This window comes from Heteronotia binoei, chromosome 18 (assembly GCF_032191835.1).
Source record: "Heteronotia binoei isolate CCM8104 ecotype False Entrance Well chromosome 18, APGP_CSIRO_Hbin_v1, whole genome shotgun sequence".
Lineage (NCBI taxonomy): Eukaryota > Metazoa > Chordata > Lepidosauria > Squamata > Gekkonidae > Heteronotia > Heteronotia binoei.
The window spans coordinates 16589230-16608185 of record NC_083240.1 but is presented as its reverse complement, the minus strand read 5'-3'; the positions used below and the strand labels follow the sequence as shown (position 1 = coordinate 16608185).

The 18956-nt window shown below is 47.8% G+C and overlaps 1 protein-coding gene across 1 annotated transcript in view; it reads right to left on the bottom strand.

Moving 5' to 3' along the window:
* LOC132586807 (tumor necrosis factor receptor superfamily member 1B-like) overlaps positions 1-5815 on the bottom strand; it is a 55561-nt gene extending 49746 nt beyond the window's left edge. Inside the window, exon 1 of the mRNA XM_060258918.1 lies at positions 5713-5815. Within this exon, the coding sequence (XP_060114901.1) occupies positions 5713-5796 (84 nt within the window). The 5' untranslated portion in view covers positions 5797-5815. The remainder of the gene's footprint in view (positions 1-5712) is intronic.
* Positions 5816-18956: the final 13141 nt, after the last annotated feature.

Below are 18956 nucleotides of genomic sequence, written 5' to 3'. Positions count from 1 at the left end.
ATCACAGAACTAGGAAAAGTCAGAGCTGCTTAAACAAAATCAAGGGCAGAATGCTGAAGGGTTGGGAGATTCTCAGTTCCAGAACAAGGACAACAGCAATGAACCTCTGGAAGTTTACTTCAGAAGCAAGTCTCACTGTGTTTAGTACTCCCAGGTTTGCATGCAGTTGTAACCAAAGAGGGACACAGCAGAGGATCGTGATATGAGTGGCCTGGGAAGAACAGGCCATCAGATCTGTTTTGCTTTCCACCACTACTGACATGCAGCTTCCCCAGAGGAGAGTGAGTGGCAACAGTCAAGGAAGGCGGCTCAGCTGAGCAAAGCCTTCTGAAGGTTTCTCCCTGCAAATGAGCAGTTAGTTTTGTGCCCAGTTGCACCTTACAGACCAGGGGGGCCAAACTTGCTTAACTGTAGAGCCACATGGAATAAACATCAGATGTTTGAGAGGCTCAAGACTTGAACATCAGATGTTTGAGGGAGGGAGGGAGGGAGGGAGGGAGGGAGGGCAGGAAGGAAGGAAGGAAGGAAGGAAGGAAGGAAGGAAGGAAGGAAGGAAGGAAGGAAGGAAGGAAGGAAGGAAGATGGGAGAGGGGGAAAGAAAGCAACTTTAACTTTAAATGCATTCTCCAAGCTGCTGAGTGGCTTGGCTTGGAGAAGTGATTTAAAGTGACAAATACCTTCTCCAAGCCAGTCAACAGAGCAGTGGGGGCTGTGAAAGGCCTTATATCCTGCTGCGATCCCCCCCTCCCCAAATCCTGCCCTCCTCAGATTCAACCCTCCCCTCCCCCAAATCTCCAAGTATTACCCAACCCAGAGATGGAAACCCTGCCCATTCCACATTGCTAGCCCAATAACTTTGCTGGAGGCACTTTACGGTTGTCGTGGTTGCTCACACCGTCTTTGACTTTTTGTATTCCTAGTCCTGTTTCATTGTTCATTGGATGTCATGGTGACAGTGTTTGCTAGCTTTCTTAGCTCTGTAATCCGTCTTGAGTCTCAGTGGGGTATAGAAGAAGAAGATGATATTGGATTTATATCCCGCCCTCCACTCCGAAGAGTCTCAGAGCGGCTCACAATCTCCTTTACCTTCCTCCCCCACAACAGACACCCTGTGAGGTGGGTGGGGCTGCAGAGGGCTCTCACAGCAGCTGCCCTTTCAAGGACAACCTCTGCCACAGCTATGGCTGACCCAAGGTCATTCCAGCAGGTGCAAGTGGAAGAGTGGGAAATCAAACCTGGTTCTCCCAGATAGGAGTCCACACACTTAACCACTACACCAAACTGGCTCTCCGATTTCCAGTGTGAAAATACAATGGAGTTTCTTATTGTATAAAGAAGTAAAAAACCCTAAAGAATAACGACAATCTTTTTTCAACAGCTAGCTTGGGCACTTTGTAGCACAGGACGGTCCCTAGTTTGCGTACGTTACGTAACTGTAAAGTTGTAACTGACTTTTGGAGACTCCAGGGTTGGGGCTTTCAAGACAAGTGAGAAGCAGAGATGGGTGGACATTGCCAGGGGTCATTTTGTAGAAAAAGAGATGCTGGAGCTCATTAGCAGAACTTATTTGCGTAACGTTTGCCTATGCCACACACCCCTGACATCATCAGAAGCTCAGCATCTACCTTAAAATGCTTCTTGAATTAGAATTGCCATAATAAAACTTTTTAAATTACTAAATTACTTTCTCCTATGTGGCCACAGTGGCATGAAGAAGATTTCCATTGTCTGCTTTGAACATATATGAACATATGAAGCTGCCTTATACTGAATCAGACCCCCGGTCCATCAAAGTCAGTATTGTCTACTCAGACTGGCAGCGGCTCTCCAGGGTCTCAAGCTGAGTTTTTTCATGCCTACTTGCCTGGACCCTTTTGAGTTGGAGATGCCGGGGATTGAACCTGGGACCTTCTGCTTACCAAGCAGTTGCTCTACCAATGAGCCACGGTCCCTTTATATATTTTGGTTCTTTTCCCATTTTTATGAGGGGAAACATTAGAAAGTTTGACAAATCAGAGTTCAGCAAAATTTTCTCAGTGGGTTTGAAAAATGGAGCCCAGAAGCAAGTATTTTTTTGGTGGGGGAGTGGGTAAGAAAGCAAGAGCACACTAAAATTTGGAGGTTCTGGAGAGCCACTCCTGTGAGTTTCTGCCCAAAATGAGGCTTGGCCATTGCCCTCTTCTGCAGAGTCTGCCTCAGCTTTCCCCCCAGCCAAGCACTGATCCTGCTCAACTTCTGAGATCAGGTTACCCAATACTGTCTTCCCTCCTGGTGTTTAGTTTGGATGAATTACACAAATTCGAGGAGGAGGGCAGGACTAACATCACAGGCAAAGCACAAGAAGGTCGAAATGCAACGATAAATTAACCTTTGTGTTTACACGACCATCAACTGATTCTGAAACTAGCACAATGACAACAAGAAACTCCATTGTATTTTCACACTGGAAATCTGCTACCCTGTATTTAGGGCAGAATTCCTTTACGCTGCAGCCCTTTTACCCCACTAGTGTGCAGGCCCTGCGGGACCTTAATCAGTTCCGTAGGGCTTGAAAACCGTCCTTTTCCAGCTGGCGTATTAAGATGGAACCATCGCATCGATAAGCTATGTTTACATGTATATTAAGAATGTAGCACCATTAATTTATACTGTAATTTAAATTTTAATCTAATCGCTGTTTTTAGGAAATGTATTTTAATGGCTATGTTGTATTTATTGTTATATCATGGTGACCCACCATGTCCTGTAAGCCGCCCTGAGCCTGCTTCGGCGGGGAGGGCGGGGTATAAATAAAAATTTATTATTATTATTTGGGGGGGGGAACACTGTTTTCAATTGGCAGGTATGTATAGGTTTTATGAATCAATGGACAGCAGGAGAAAATAAAGACATTACGCAGCCTGCGTGACCACGGATTGTTGCCCATCAACAGGCATGGACCAAGACAGCTCAGTGGAACCGCCATGTTCAGAGGTAGTCTGAATGCCCAGCTACAGAAGAAAGTCGTCCCTCTCCAAATTCCATTTGTGAGTTTCTAGAGGTGTTGTGTCCTGATGCAGATAGCCCAGGCTAGCCTGTTCACAGCAGCTCTCAGACGTTAAGCAGGGTCAGCCCTGGTTAGAACTTGGATGGAAGACCACCACCAGGATTCCAGAGACACTGTGCAGAGTCAGGCAACGGCAACCTGGAGAGCCAGTTTGGTGTAGTGGTTAAGTGTGCGGACTCTTATCTGGGAGAACCGGGTTTGATTCCCCACTCCTCCACTTGCATCTGCTGGAATGGCCTTAGGTCAGCCATAGTTCTGGCAGAGGTTGTCCTTGAAAGGGCAGCTGCTGTGAGAGCCCTCTCCAGCCCCACCCACCTCACAGGATGTCTGTTGTGGGGGGGAGGAAGGTAAAGGAGATTGTGAGCCGCTCTGAGATTCTTCGGAGTGGAGGGCGGGATATAAATCCAGTATCATCATCTTCTTCTTCAACCCACCTCTGACTGTCTCTCACCCCGAAAACCCTACAGGGTCACCATAAACCGGCTGCCACTTGATGGCATAATAATAATTGGCAGGTATAGGTTTTGTATATTGTATTGTTTTAAATTTGACTTGTTGGTTTCTATTGTCTAATCTATGCTGTGATCCGCCCTGAGCCCATTATGGGAAAGGGCGGAATATACGTTCACTAAATAAATGAATAAAAATTAAAAAAATAATTTTGTTCGTTATTTTTTTCCACGGTGATAGTGTGGTTTACTTTCCAGTTTCTGCGGAACTCTCGGGTTACTAGACTACTATAATAACAACCTCGGCAGGATAAAGGAAGACTCCGGTAGCACCTTTAAGACCAATAAAATTTTATTCAAGGGATAAGCTTTTTTGTCTTACAAGCTTATACCTTGAATGAAACATTGTTGGTTGCTCTTAAAGGTGCTACTAGACTCTTCCTTGATTCTGTGGCTTCAGACCAACACGACTGCCCACCTGGATGGACATATGAAGCTGCCTTATACTGAATCAAACCCTCGGTCCATCAAAGTCAGTATTGTCTACTCAGACTGGCAGCAGCTCTCCAGGGTCTCAAGCTGAGACTTTTCACGCCTATTTGCCTGGACCCTTTTTAGTTGGAGATGCCGGGGATTGAACCTGGGACCTTCTGCTTACCAAGCAGATGCTCTACCATTGAGCCACTGTCCCTCCGCTAATAACCTTCGCACTAACACAGGTGTCAGACCTCCCGGCTCACCCTGGGCCTCGACTTAACCTACCTGACAGGGCTGTCGTTTGTGCAAAAGGAATGGGCCCCTTGCCCACAGCCCACCAGGGCTCCTAAGGAGAAGAGGGTCACCTAAAGTGGAAATCAATCCTCCATCTGTAACATGCTTTGACGTTGGGCACACCAAGCCCACCTAAAGCAGTAAGCAAACTTTGAATGCCTAAAACCTAAAGTAGAGATCAACCCCCCCCCCCTTTAGAACTTGCTTTGACGTTGGGCACATCCCCAAATCAGGTGACAGGTTTATTGTATGCGGCCACTGGCCATTACAATAAAAAAAGTACAGTATAAAAATTTGCATTAAAAAAATCATAGTTAAAAAGCAAATCAGGTTAGGACTGTATGCTTCCCCCTAAAAGCAGTAAACAAACTCTGAAAGCCTAAAAACCCAAAGTGGCAATCAGTCCTCAGTTTGCAATTTGCCTTGACGTTGGACACACTCCCAAATCAGTAACAGTTTTACTCAGGGCTTTTTTTATGTAGAAAAGGCCCAACAGGGGTTCATTTGCATATTAGGCCACACCCCCTGACATCATCATAGTTTCATGCAGGGCTTTTTTGTAGAAAAAGGCAGGGCTTTTTTTGTAGAAAAAGCCCAGCAGAAACTAATTTGCATATTAGGCCACACCCCAACATCACCATTGTTTCGCGCGGGGCTTTTTGTAGAGAAAGCCTAGCGGGAACTCATTTGCATATTAGGCCACACCCCCTGACAGCACCATTGTTTTGTGCGGGGCTTTTTGAAGAAGAAAGCCCAGCGGGAACTAATTTGCATATTAGGCCACACCTCCTGACATCACCATTGTTTCACACAGGGCTTTTTTGTAAAAGAAGGCTAGCAGGAACTCATCTGCATATTAGGCCACACCCCTTGACACCAAGCCAGCCAGAACTGCGTTCCTGCTCAAAAGGCTCTGGTTTTACTGTATGTGGCCATTACAATATAAAATTACAGTATAAAAATTTACATTCAAAAAACCATAAAAACCCAATCTTCAGGTTAGAACCGTACACTTCCCCCTAAAAGCAGTAAACAAACTCAGAAAACCTACAGTGGCAATCAAACCCCACCCCCCACCCCCGCTTGCAACTTGCTTTGACGTTGGGCACACCCCCAGGCCCCCCCTAAAGCAGAAAACAAACTTTGAGCCTAAAGCGGGGATACTGAATCCCCCATTCGTCACGCCCCCAAATCCCCCTAAAAGCAGCAAAGGAACTCTAGTCCCCCTGAGTGCCCGCTTCACTCCCTTGAGCCGACGGGAGGGGGCGTCTGGCGGCCCAAGCGCGGCCAGGACAGGTGCCCCAAGGCGGGCCAGGCCAGCCCAGCTCCAGGGAGGGGGGCTCTCTCTCTGCCAACTGGGGACCCGCGGGAAGGGCTGTTCCAAGCGACCCCCGCCGGCGCCCTCCCTCGCCCGGTCCCCCGCCCTGAGCTCGCTCGCTCGCTCACCTGCGCCTCCGCCTCCAGCAGCAGCAGCAGCGCCGAGCCCAGGAGTCGCAGAGAGCAGTAGCAGCAGCGCCGCCACCTTCCCATCTTGCTGGCCTCCGGACGCAGAAAACGAAAGCGGCCGCTGCCGGGTGCTCAAGTGGAGCCAGAGGGGGCGGGCTCGGGGCGGGGAAAGGGAAAGCCAGGAACCGCCCCGCGCTGCCTCCGCGGAGGACCCACCGACTGACACGCAGCAGAACAGGACTCTGAGCATGGGCAGAGGGCTTGCTGCTGCTGGGAAGGTGGTTGGTTGGGGCACTGGCGTCACGCGGGACCACCGACGACCCAGTCTCTCGCTCTCGCACTGACTTGCTCGAGCTGCCTGGCCGACCTCTCGGGGTTGTTGTTAAGAGGGTAAAACGGAGGCATGGAGATTGAAGGGCGCCACCACGCTGGAGTCCGTGGAAGAAGGGCGGGCTAACAACAGACTGAAGGAATACCGTCTCCAGGGGGTTGCCACTGGAAATTCCTTCGGCTTTGGGGGTGAAGCCAATGGAGAGGGAAGGGTTTAGGGAAGAAAGGGACCCTGGAATCCATCCTCCAAAGCAGACATTTTCTCCGGAGGAACCCTTCTCTGTCATTTGGAGATCAGTTGTACCCTTGAAAGATCTCCAGGCCCCACCTGGAGGTTGGCAACCCTATCATCTCTGCCAAGGGACCCAATGAGTCATGGTCTAAACCAGGGGTGGCCAAACTTGCTTAACGTCAGAGCCACACAGTGACGCAGAATAACCACCAGATGTTTGAGAGCCACAAGACACGAAAGCAGATGTTTGAGGGAAGGAAGGAAGGAAGACTGAGGAGGGGGAGGGAGTGGGAGGTGGAAAGAAAGCGCCTTTAACTTTGAATGCATCCTCCAAGTCACTGGCTGGCTTGGCTTGGAGAAGTGATTTAAAGAGACAAATGCTTTCTCCAAGCTGGCCGACGGGGCGGTGGGAACTTTGAGAGCTACACATGTGTGAAAGAGCCGCATGTGGCTCCTAATTCGCAGTTTGGCCATCCGTAGTCTAAATCATAGTGCTTTGACCACCAGAATGGATGTCGTAGCTTTTCCAAACCCCACCCTGCAGGGATAGAAGCAACTGAGGAAATTGGGGGGGGGGGCAGATTTCAGCCAGAAATGGCACAACAAGAGTTAAAGAGTCGGCCCATTCGCCTTTCCCAAGAACTGCGACCCCAGCAGCTGCAGTCTGCTAAAAATAAATCACCCTGCAGGAAAAAAATAATAATCACCAAACTTCATGTTGCCTGTAGTTTCTTTCTTCCTTTTGCCAAGTGCTGCCAACTTACAGTATACAACAAGGGTGGCCAAACTGTGGCTCTGGAAGCCCCCACTGCCCCATTGGCCAGCTTGGAGAAGGTGTTTCTCTCTTTAAATCACTTCGCCAAGCCAAGCCAGCTGGCAGCTTGGAAAATGTATTTAAAGTGAAAGTTGCTTGTTTTTACATCCTCCCCCTCCCCCCACCTATTTGCCTTCCTGCCGTCCTTATGGCTCTCAAACATCTGACCTTCATGTCTTGCGGCTCTCAAACATCTGACATTTATTTTATGCGGCTCTTAACGTTAAGCAAGTTTGGCCATCCCTGGTGTACAATAAACCGTAATATTTCCAAGGCAAGAGACATTCGGAGGTGGTTTGCCGTTGCCTGCCTCTGCAGAGCGACCCTGGATTTCCTTGGTGGTCTCCCATCCAAATACTAGCCAGGGCTGACACCGCTGAGTTTCCAAGACCTCATGAAAGGTCAGGCCAGCCTGAACCATGCAGGTCAGGGTCCCATCCTCATTGATGGTGGGGATGGACAGCACCAGGGGTGGCCGAACTGCTGCTCAAGAGCCACATGTGTTTGGCCCAAACTGCTCGTTTCGTTGCAGATCAATGGCCGGGTTACCTTTAATTTCAGAAACTGCTGCCAAGATAGGATGGAGGGGGGCAGTGACACAGAGGTCAGGTGGTCTCTTACCTGTTCCCCTCCCTGTTTGAGTTCAAATCAGGGTGCCAAGGATTTGCAGCTTGAAACTCTTGTTGAGCCCAGACGTTGTGCTTCTGTGTAAACAGATTAGACCCAATATTTGTCTTTCTCCTTCCCTTACTTTTTCTTCTTCCCCTTTTCCCCTTCCTCCTTTCTCTCTTGGGTTTCCCTATAGCAGCAAGCTTAGCCTACGCCAGCACTTCTCACGAGCAGCAAGAAGCTCTGGGCTCTCTACTGGCAGGAAGGTTTGTGCAATGCCGTTTGCCGAAAGTTGCGCTCTGAATCTAGCCAGGTGGGTGCCAGGGGTCACCTGTTCCTGTTTTGCGTCACGAAGGAGCTGGCTTGATCCCTGCTGTCTCCTCCTAAAGAATCCCAAGGAGCAGATGTTGGAGAAAGCTTCTCTCTATTTGAGTACCTGCTAACCACCTGAGGAGGTGCTGCTTCAGAGGTCGATAGAGTCTGGGAGAAATGGATGTCCTAGAGCAGGGGTGGCGAAACTGTGGCTCAGGAGCCACATGCGGCTCTTTCATACATGTGTGGCTCTCAAAGCTGCCCCCACAGTCCCATTGGCTCCCTCCCTCCCTCCCTCCTTCAGGTCCTGCAACTCTGATTTCTATTCTATGTGGCTCGTACGTTAAGTTTGGCTACCCCTGCCCTAGAATGACACCCCTTCCCCGGTGAGCTCCCTCCCCTTCTCAGACGCTGCTTTCCCCACCCCCGGCACCATCCCCAAATCTGCCCTGAGATTCTGTATTCATTTAAAATATTTACACCCTACTTTGTCCTTGCAACTCCAGGAGGCAAAACGAATCGATGACAGCTTCAAGGACCATCCAAGGAGTTATAAAACAATATGGTGCAGAGTGGATGCACACCTTGGGAAACTTACAGTTTAAGTAAAATGTGCTGTCAGGTCACCACCAACTCACCCCTGAAGTTCCACCTCATGTGGTTTTCAAGGCAGAGGTGGTTTTCCATTGCCTTCCTCTGCCCTGCCCCCAGCCTTGCCTGCCCTGAACTGGACCTCTTCAGGTTACCAACCTCCAGGTGGTAAAAACCAAGAAAAAAAAAAAAACGTGTTCTTAAGATAATTACAACAATATTTGAAAACTCTTAGAAAAATTCACAAAGTATTCACAATATTCACAGAATGAATTTATTTAGATATTTAAAAAGGTAAAGGCAGTCCCCTGTGCAAGCACCAGTCGTTTCCGACTCTGGGGTGACGTTGCTTTTATGTTTTCACGGCAGACTTTTTACGGGGTGGTTTGCCATTGCCTTCCCCAGTCATCTATACTTCCCCCCAGCAAGCTGGGTCCTCATTTTACCGACCTTGGAAGGATGGAAGGCTGAGTCAATCTGAGCTGGCTACCTGAAAACAGCTTCCGCCGGGATCGAACTCAGGCCGTGAGCAGAGTTCAGACTGCAGTACTGCAGCTTTACCACTCAGCGCCACGGGGCTCTTACTTTGATACTTAATAACCTTCTAACAGGATGCATCAAAGCATTAAATATACAAATAAAGTTAACACAAAGTCACAAAGGACAGCCCAACAGGGAATAAACCAATGGTAGGCTTAAGAGTCAATTACGTGAGAGTCCAAAAAGGACGTACTACTTAAGAGTAGTGATGTTGACATGCAGACCTTTCCATGAAGGAACAAAAATGATGTCAAAAGAAAATTTTCAAACTAATTTCGATGTGGATTCAGATGTTGAGAAGTACACTTGATAACACGTTTCCTAGGTAGAATTTATGTGTTTCGATTCCAACTTCCTCTGATCAATATACTTCAATAATCTGGAACCAATGCTCAAAAGCAATATACAAGCAGTTAGTCAATTTCTCCAAATGGCAAGTGTACTTCTCCTCAGCATCTAAATCCACATCTGAATTATTTTGAAAAATTTCTTTTGACATCATTTTTGTTCCTTCGTGGGTCGTCCTTTGTGACAGTGTTAACTTTATTTGCATATTCAGTGTTTTCATGCGTTCTATTAAGTATCTAAGTAAATCCATTCTGTGAATATAGTGAATACTGTGTGAATTTTTCTAAGAGTTTTCAAATATTGTTCTAATTATCTGAAGAGCACGTTTTTCTCTTGGTTTGTAACCTCCAAATGTTCTTCCCCTTTTGGTGTACAGCCTCCAGGTGGTGCCTGGAGATTGCCTAGGATTACAACCAGGGTTCACTTTGTAGCAGGAGCTCCTTTGCATATTAGGCCACACACCCCTGATGTAGCCAATCCTCCAAGGGTTTACAGGGCTCTTCTTACAGGGCCTTCTGTAAAGCTCCAGGAGGATTGGCTACATCGGGGGGGGGGGGTGCGATCTAATATGCAAAGGAGCTCCTGCTACAAAGTGAGCCCTGTTTACAACTGATCTCCAGGTGACAGAGATCAGTTTACCTGAGGTAAATGGCCACTTTGGACTTGCTGGTATTATATCCCATTGAAGCTCCTCCCCAGTTCTCAGTCTCCACCCCTGAAATCACCAGGTATTTCCCAGGACTTTTTTTGGTAGAAAAAGCCCAGCAGGAACTCATTTGAATATTAGGCTTACAAGATAATGCATGGGATGGAGAAAGTAGAGAAAGAAGTACTTTTCTCCCTTTCTCACAATACAAGAACTCATGGGCATTCGATGAAATTGCTGGGCAGACAGGTTAAAACGGATAAAAGGAAGTACTTCTTCACCCAAAGGGTGATTAACATGTGGAATTCACTGCCACAGGAGGTGGTGGCGGCCACAAGTATAGCCACCTTCAAGAAGGGTTTAGATAAAAATATGGAGCACACGTCCATCAGTGGCTATTAGCCACAGTGTATGTGTGTATATAATTTTTTTTGCCACTGTGTGACACAGAGTGTTGGACTTGATGGGCCGTTGGCCTGATCCAACATGGCTTCTCTTATGTTCTTATGTTCTTAGGCCACACCCCTGATGCCAAGCCATCCGGAATTGCATTCCTGTGTGTTCCTGATAAAAAAAAAAAAAGCCCTGGTATTTCCCAACCCAGAGCTGGCAACCCAACTCTTGCTACATTCAGAATGTGCAGATTTCTTCTGAGTTCTTTTCAACCACATTTTCTGTCGAGGCCTCACAGGTGATTGATAGTTTTTCAAAGGCTAGAAATAAACACCCGGCCAAGTTGTCAGCAACCCAACTGATCACAGGCCGCTGGCGGTTTCTTCTGCCGCTGGCTAGCACTGGTTCCTTCGCTCAAACTTCTCCTTTGACTTCCACGTTTGCAGGATAAGTGCTTGTCCGCTGCACACTTCTCCAAATCGGCTTCCTCAAATGGAGATTGCCCAAGAGGAGACTGGGAAGGAAACGAGTCTGATGAAAGTATGCTGGCGACCATCGGACTGCCTAGTAAACGTGCCCAGGAACCACCGAGGATGCTCTTCTGCTCTGTTGCAAGAGAATTGCATTTCCCCAGCATTCAACTAGGGTTGTTGGCTCTGGGTTAAGAAATACTTGGAGATTTTGGCGGTGGAGCCTGCAGAGGGTGGGGCTTAGGGAGAGGAGGGACCTCAGCAGGTGTTACAAATTGGCACTGGAATGTTCCTGGGTGTGCTACCAGCGACTTTGCTGAGCTTGAGGCTCCAGAACAATAGCCACCTGGACTCAGAGAGGTGGTCAATCAGGAGTCAATGGGGCAGTGCTTGTACCTATAGGCAGGACTTTTTTTGTAGCAGGAACTCCTTTGCATATTAGGCCACACACCCCTGATTTAGCCAATCCTCCAAGAGCTTACAAGACTCTTCTTACAGGGCCTACTGTAAGCTCCTGGAGGATTGGCTACATCAGGGGCGTGTGGCCTAATATGCCAAGGAGTTCCAGCTACAAAAACAGCCCTGCCTATGGTTAAGAGTTGTTGAGTTTTGGGTGAGGTCATTTGCATGCATTTAAGCGGGGCCGTTGGCCCTGGGTTTCAGTCTGAGTTTTGCCTTTGCAATGCTGTAATTGCTAATAAAGAGCTGTGATCACTCCACTATGAGCCTCCTCATGCGTCAAACCCAGTATTTGACACCAGTGACCAAGATGGGATCCTGTTGAGTCAGCCTATTGCTCAGGCACACCATGCACCAAGCTCCAGTGTTACGCTCTCCCTCGCACTCTCCGTGGCTGGCTGTGGCTCCAGAACACTTCAGCAGGTAATGTGCCATAGACTCCACCCTCCAAAGCAGCCATTTTCTCTAGGTGAACTGGTCTGTATTGTCTGGAGATCAATTGTCATAACAGGAGACCTCCCAGCCCCATCTGGAGACTGACAACTGAAAGCGATTTGTCGTGATTCCCCACTCATCCTGCCCTATCAGTGTGCTTGTGAGGTGTGTCTAATACAGTTCTGGAAGTGTCGCAGGCACAGATCGCCTTGTGACCATACCATTGACAAGCAGTTACGGTACATTCAGTCCCACATCATTTAGCAGACACTGGACAAAAATGGTGGTTAGCATAATCTTCAGATCCAGGAAAACTCAATTCATTTTTTTTTTTCAAACTAATGGTAGATGCTGTACAATTCAGACTACCACCAGGTGGGGCCTGGCATTCTTCCAGAATGAACATTGAGGCCAAAGCTATACAGATCAGCTCTCCTGGAGGAAATTGCTGTTTCAGAGGGTGAATATAGTAAATAATAGCATCTGGGAGAAATGGATGTCCTAGAGTGACATTTCTGCCCCACTGAGCTCCCTCCCCTTCTCAGACTCTGCTTTCCCCGGCACCATCCCCAAATCTCCTGGAATTTCCCAAACCAGAATCAGCAACCCTATGAACACTGCTCAAACACAACCCCACCCCCTTTTAAATAGGGGGTGTACAGTTTTTAACGATCTGACTGGGGACATGAACCATTCCCCGAATTCTATTATTTTTTCAAAGTTCCAAAGGTTCTTTCTCAGTACCTTATGGCTGTGCACTTTACAAGCAGGTTAATGATACAATTTTTTTTTTAAAAAAAAGTACATGCGGCTTTCAGATGCTCCTTAATTCTTGCATACTTGGTGACCAATTCTGAACAAGTCTTGTGGCACACATAGAAAAGGGGATTAAGCCTTCTCCCCACCCTGTAGCATTTCCCTGATCTAAAACAATCATTGGGGGGGGGGGGGGTTCTGTTTGGAAAGCCACATGTGCTGGAGGCCAGAAAATGGCTGGAAGGGAGGGGACTGAATCCATTTCTACATGTGCACTTCAGTCACAAGCCAAATTGTGCATTGTGCATGGGGCAGATGAGGTGGTGATCCCTAGACTCAACCTGTTATTGCGTAATGGGGGAAGAGAGCTCCAGGCCAGGGTGTCAAACATGTGACCCAGGGGCTGAATTAGGCCCCTGGAGAGCTCCTATCAAGCCCCCGAGCAACTGGCTGTCATCTGCTTTCTTCTCCCTTTCTGTGTCACAGTTCGCTTTGCCAGCCTTGCTCAATTGCACAGAAGCTACAGAGCAAAACCTCTATTTTTTCCATTGGCTGAGGCTCCTCCCTAGGGGAGGAAGGGGGGAAGGGATAGCTTACTTTGCCAGGCTCTCTCAATCGCACAGCAGAGCTACTGAGCCAAGCCTCTCTTCCTTCTATTGGCTGAGACTCCTCCCTCTCCTGGTCCCCTGGGGAAGAAAGGAAAGAGCCAGAGCTTCCTTTGCCCAGTTCGCTGGATCGCACAGGAGAGATACAAAGAAAGCACCCTTAAGACCAACAAGTGCTAGTGTTTTAAGCATGTTTTATTGTAAGTTTTTTAAAAAAGCTTTAATTGTGTCTGTGTCTTTTATAAAGTTTATATCTCTGCTACCTGGCATTACATTTTATGATACACTTGGCCTGACTTGACAAGTTCTCATTTTTGTCAGATCTGGCCCTCGTGAGTTTGACACCCCCTGCTCCAGGCTGTACTGCAGGATTCTCTGATTTACAGAAGTTAAGATGCCTTCTCCCATCTCACCACAAGATGGCATGGTGGTCTCACCTGAGCAGTCTGGCAGGTAAACTGGACGGAGTAATTTCAATAGAACAAAGTTTGAGTCCAGGGGCACCTTTAAGACCCACAAAGTTTATTTGTGGGTCTTAAAGGTGCCACTGGACTCAAATTTTGTCCTATTGCTTCAGATCAACACAGCTGCCTGCCTGGAATAATTTCAAGAGACAAGATTGGAGACGTCTGTATACTTGCAAGCAATTTTAAATGGAATTTGATGAGATGTAGCAAGATATGGATGCGTAGGAAGTCATTCTGTTTCATCTTTGATAAAGCGCTGATGGAAACCAACTCAGATGCTGGCAGGATTTGTTAGCCAAGATGGGAGTGTCCCTGAAATTATACATAATCCTTTTGCAAAGTAAAGGATTGCTTTTTATTGCATCTCTGTGTTTGAACTTGGAATAACTGGGAAGGACTCTACTGGAAACTTACATATTTGAACTAATTGGAGGCACAGAGCACTCTAAGAATTGGTGGACTAATTTCCCATAGTTCCTTTATTGGACCATCAGTGAACTAGGAATTGCACCTTATTAGTGTCTTTCAATTGAACCTATGAATGATTTTTTTGTGATATAAATCGATGTCAATACAGCCGTTTACATTGCATAGTTATTGTTTCACTGTTACTCCTTATCATTGTTTCAACCCCTAGGTGGGGTTGGGAGATCTCCCAGAATTTCAACTGATCTCCAAATTACAAGGATCCGTTCCCTTGGAGGAAATGGTTCCTTTGGTAGGTGGACTCTATGGCATTATACCTTCCGGATAGCGTTGCCAGCCTCCAGGTGGCACCTGCAGATCCCTTGCTTATGGCAATTGATCTCCAGACAATCAAGATAATTTCCTTTGGAGAAAATGGAGGGCAGACTCTATGGCTTTATGCTCCCCAACCCCAATCCTACCGTCCCCAGGCTTAGCCCCCATATCAGCCCCCCCAAATCAGCCCTAGCTCCTACCTGGTGGAATCAGCTCCCTATGGAGATCCGGGCCCTACTTGAGCTATTGCCATTTTGTAGGGCCTGCAAGACGGAGCTGTTCCTCTGGGCTTTTGGTTGAGGCAGCGGGCGTCCTATTCCAGCTATTATTCCATCAGTTGGCTTCCCTTGTACAGACATCATGTCTTGCTATAGTGCTATCTTGCGATTACTAGCATCGTTTTATTTGGGCCTATAATCGTTTATCCTGTATGATGTGCCCTTCCCGCCTGTGATTCGCTTTATCGTTTTATTGTTCTTGCCAGTTTGGTGCAATGGTTAAGTGTGTGGACTCTTATCTGGGAGAACCGGGTTTGATTCCCCACTCCTCCACTTGCACCAGCTAGCATGGCCTTGGGTCAGCCATAGCTCTGGCAGAGGTTGTCCTTGAAAGGGCAGCTGCTGTGAGAGCCCTCTCAGCCCCACCCACCTCACAGGGTGTCTGTTGTGGGGGAGGAAGGTAAAGGAGATTGTGAGCCGCTCTGAGACTCTTCGGAGTGGAGGGCGGGATATAAATCCAATATCTTCTTCTTCTTCTTCTTGTTTAATTTTAATGTATTGTTTTAACTCTGAATTGTAGGTTTTCATTGTTATTACTGTATGTTGTGATCCGCCCTGAGCCTGTTTACGGGAAAGGGTGGCATATAAGCCTACTAGATAATAAATAAATAAATCTCCAGGTATTTCCCAACCCAGAGCTGTACCCGCAAAGCTCCACAAATTGCCCACCCAGGATTCACACTTCAATGAGATTCTGACCCTAAAAAAATAGTACTGAAGAAAAGAACATCTCCGGGAGAGGAAAGGTCTTTGGATTCACAGCCGTTTATGCCAAGGCCCAACTGAAAAGCAAACTAATTATAAAATTGAACTTTGACTTTTCGTGTTCTGAATGTCAGGTTTAATTCTGGGTTCGGAGCTGAAGGCGTGGAGTTGCCACAGCCGAAGGAATTTAGATTCCATTTGCAGAACCTGCCTGGCCATTGATCTGAGCTTGATCAAAGGCTTCTTGGCTGATCTTAAGAAGTGACGTTTTATTCAATAGTTCGCCCGATGCTGCACACGCCCTTCCCCATATTGCAGGAAACGTGCTACCGGTCCAGGGAAGGATAATTGCTGCTTCTGTGACTTGTTCGTCCTTTCTTCTTCAGTTCCCTTAAAGAGAAGTTTGTTTAAGAAGGGGAAAAAGTCCACATTTTAAAAATGCTGGCGCGACAAGGTTGTAAGGATCCATTTGAAAAAAAGACACGGACCATCTCAGGTGGGAGGGAACCGACTCGGTTGCAGCGTTACGGTGAACTTCTCCTTTGACAGTGGGCGTGCTGCTCCACATGGAACGCTGTTTCATCTCATTTAAGATTTATGTTTGGGGTTTGTTGGGTTTTTAAAAGAGGGTTTTTAATTCATAATGCGCAGCTTTTGTTCGAAGCGCGAGAGCTCGTTTTCAGCCCAACGCCTGATTAACAAAAATTCACCCTGGAGCTACTTTGGCAGGGAGCACAGCAGAATCTTTAAAGAGGATCTGGAGCAACTTAAATCAAGGCTGGTTTCACAGAGTGATGGCCACGGGCGTAGGCACCTCGAAAGGGGGATTAGACAGATTCACGGAGGAGAGTCTATCAGTGGCTACGGTGACTAAAAGGCACTCCTGCCTTCAGAGGCAGTCGACCTCTGAATCCCAGAGCCAGGAGGCCACATCAGGGGAAGGTTTCGGCCTCTGTGCCCTGTTGCTGGAGGAACTGGTTGCCCACTGTGTGAGGCAGGAGGTTGGATGAGATGGACCGCAGGGCTGGATCAGAGCCAGTTTGGTGTAGTGGTTAAGTGCGCGGACTCTTATCTGGGAGAACCGAGTTTGATTCCCCACTCCTCCACTTGCAGCTGCTGGGATGGCCTTGGGTTAGCCATAGCTCTGGCAGGAGTTGTCCTTGAAAGGGCAGCTGCTGTGAGAGCTCTCTCAGCCCCACCTACTTCACAGGGTGTCTGTTGTGGGGGGAGAAGATATAGGAGATTGTAAGCCGCTCTGAGCCTCTGATTCAGAGAGAAGGGCAGGGTATAAATCTGCAATTCGTCTTCTTCTTCTAGTAAGAGGCATGCTGCTCATGGATTTGTAAGGAGATGGCAACCCTAATTTTGTGTGCTGATATGTATCCATGCAGAGAGCCAGTTTGGTGCAGTGGTTAAATGTATAGACTCTTATCTGGGAGAACCGGGTTTGATTCCCCTCTCCTCCACTTGCACCTGCTGGAATGGCCTTGGGTCAGCCATCGCTCTCGTAGGACTTGTCCTTGAAAGGGCAGCTTCTGTCAGAGCTCTCTTAGCCCCACCTACCTCACAAGATGTCTGTTGCGGGGAGGGGAGTTAAAAGAGATTGTGAGTCACTCTGAATTTCAGAGTAGAGGGCGGGGTATAAATCCAATATCATCTTCTTCTTTTCTTAGGGTAGCCATGTTGATCTACAGTAAAAGATAGGGTTGCTAGCTCTAGCTTGGGAAAAATCTTGATATTTTGGGGGTGGAGTCTGAGGAGGACAAGGACTTCAATAGGGCATAATGCCATAGAGTCCACCTTCCAAATCCAAATCAGCCATTTTCTCCAGGCAAATGGATCTCTGTCACTTGGAAATCAGTTGTAATAACAGAAGATCTCCATTTACCACCTAGAGGTTGGTAGAAGAGGTATATTTGAGTCCAGTTGCATCTTAGTGACCAAAAAGAGTTGTAGTTGTAGGAGCTTTCAAGAGTCAAAGCTCCTTTCCCTTGGTATCTGGCAAAGGGAACTTTGACTCTCGATATCTTGTTATTCCCTAAGGTACTATTGGACTCCAATCTAGCTCTTAAATAAAGAATGCTCAACTTATTTGGATTAAGTCCTCCCTGGCCAAGCTGCTCCAAGACAGACCCAGCCATGGTATCCCCATTGCCTACCATGCAATCTACTTCTTCACCCAAAGGGTGATTAACACATGGAATTCACTGCCACAGGAGGTGGTGGCAGCTACAAGCATAGCCAGCTTCAAGAGGGGATTGGATAAACATCTGGAGCAGAGGTTCATCAGTGGCTATTAGCCACAGTGTATTGTTGGAGCTCTCTGTCTGGGGCAGTGATGCTCTGTATTCTTGGTGCTTGGGGGGGGGGCAACAGTGTGAGGGCTTCTAGTGTCCGGCCCCACTGATGGACCTCCTGATGGCACCTGGGATTTTTTGGCCACTGTGTGACACAGAGTGTTGGACTGGATAGGTCATTGGCTTGATGCAACATGGCTTCTCTTGTGTTCTTAAGAGGGACTACCCCTCTGAAAATATTGCAACTCCCACTTAGGTGAAGCAGACTCGGCCTGGCTCTGTCCTACTACAGAGTTGGGATGTAGGAACTGAATCATGATATTATGGTCTACTGTCCTATAGCTGCCTGTGACAAGCCACCATTTTTTTTTTGTTACATTCTTAGCTGACAAGACAGACTGTTGAAGTTTTGTGACAAGAGAGGAGAGGGGTGGTTTACCATTGAGTGCTTCTACATGACAACTTTAGCAGTGGATATCCTTCGTGGTCTCTCATCAAGCATTAACCAGGGCTGACTCTGCTTAGTTACTGAGATCTGACAAGATTGGGTGGCCAGGCTATCTAGGGCCACTAGGCAATTGTCTAGGGCGCTGGCCTTCTGGTGGCACGAATTGGGCACCCTCCATGCAGGGCCGGATCTCGGGAGGGCAGAGGGGGATGCTTGCCCTGGCGCTGACGGGGGGGTGTGTGTGCCAAATTGGGTATGGCGTCCATTGTGTTCTATGGGACCGTAAGATAGAATGGCCCATAAGGGGGAGTCATTTTTTAATTTTGCCCCCCCTTCAAAAAACATGTCAATCTGGTCCTGCCTCCATGATGTTATCAGTGCAGGGGTGGGGGGGAGAGAAGTTAGCCTTGCCTAGGGTGCCAGACAGTCTAGGGCTGGCCCTGGGTCAGGGACAAGTCTGGGTAGCAGTCTATTTTTCAGTCTGTTGATTTACCTTTCCAAAGCCAGTTTGGTGTAGTGGTTAAATGCACGGACTCTTATCTGGGAGAATCAGGTTTGATTCCCCCACTCCTCCATTTGCAGCCGCTGGAAAGGCCTTGGGTCAGCCATAGCTCTCGTAGGAGTTGTCCTTGAAAGGGCAGCTGCCGTAAGAGCCCTCTCAGCCCCACCTACCTCACAGGGTGTCTGTTGGGAGGTAGAGGAGATTGTGACCTCTCTGACACTTTGAGATTCAGAGTATAGGGTGGGATATAAATCCAATCCAATATC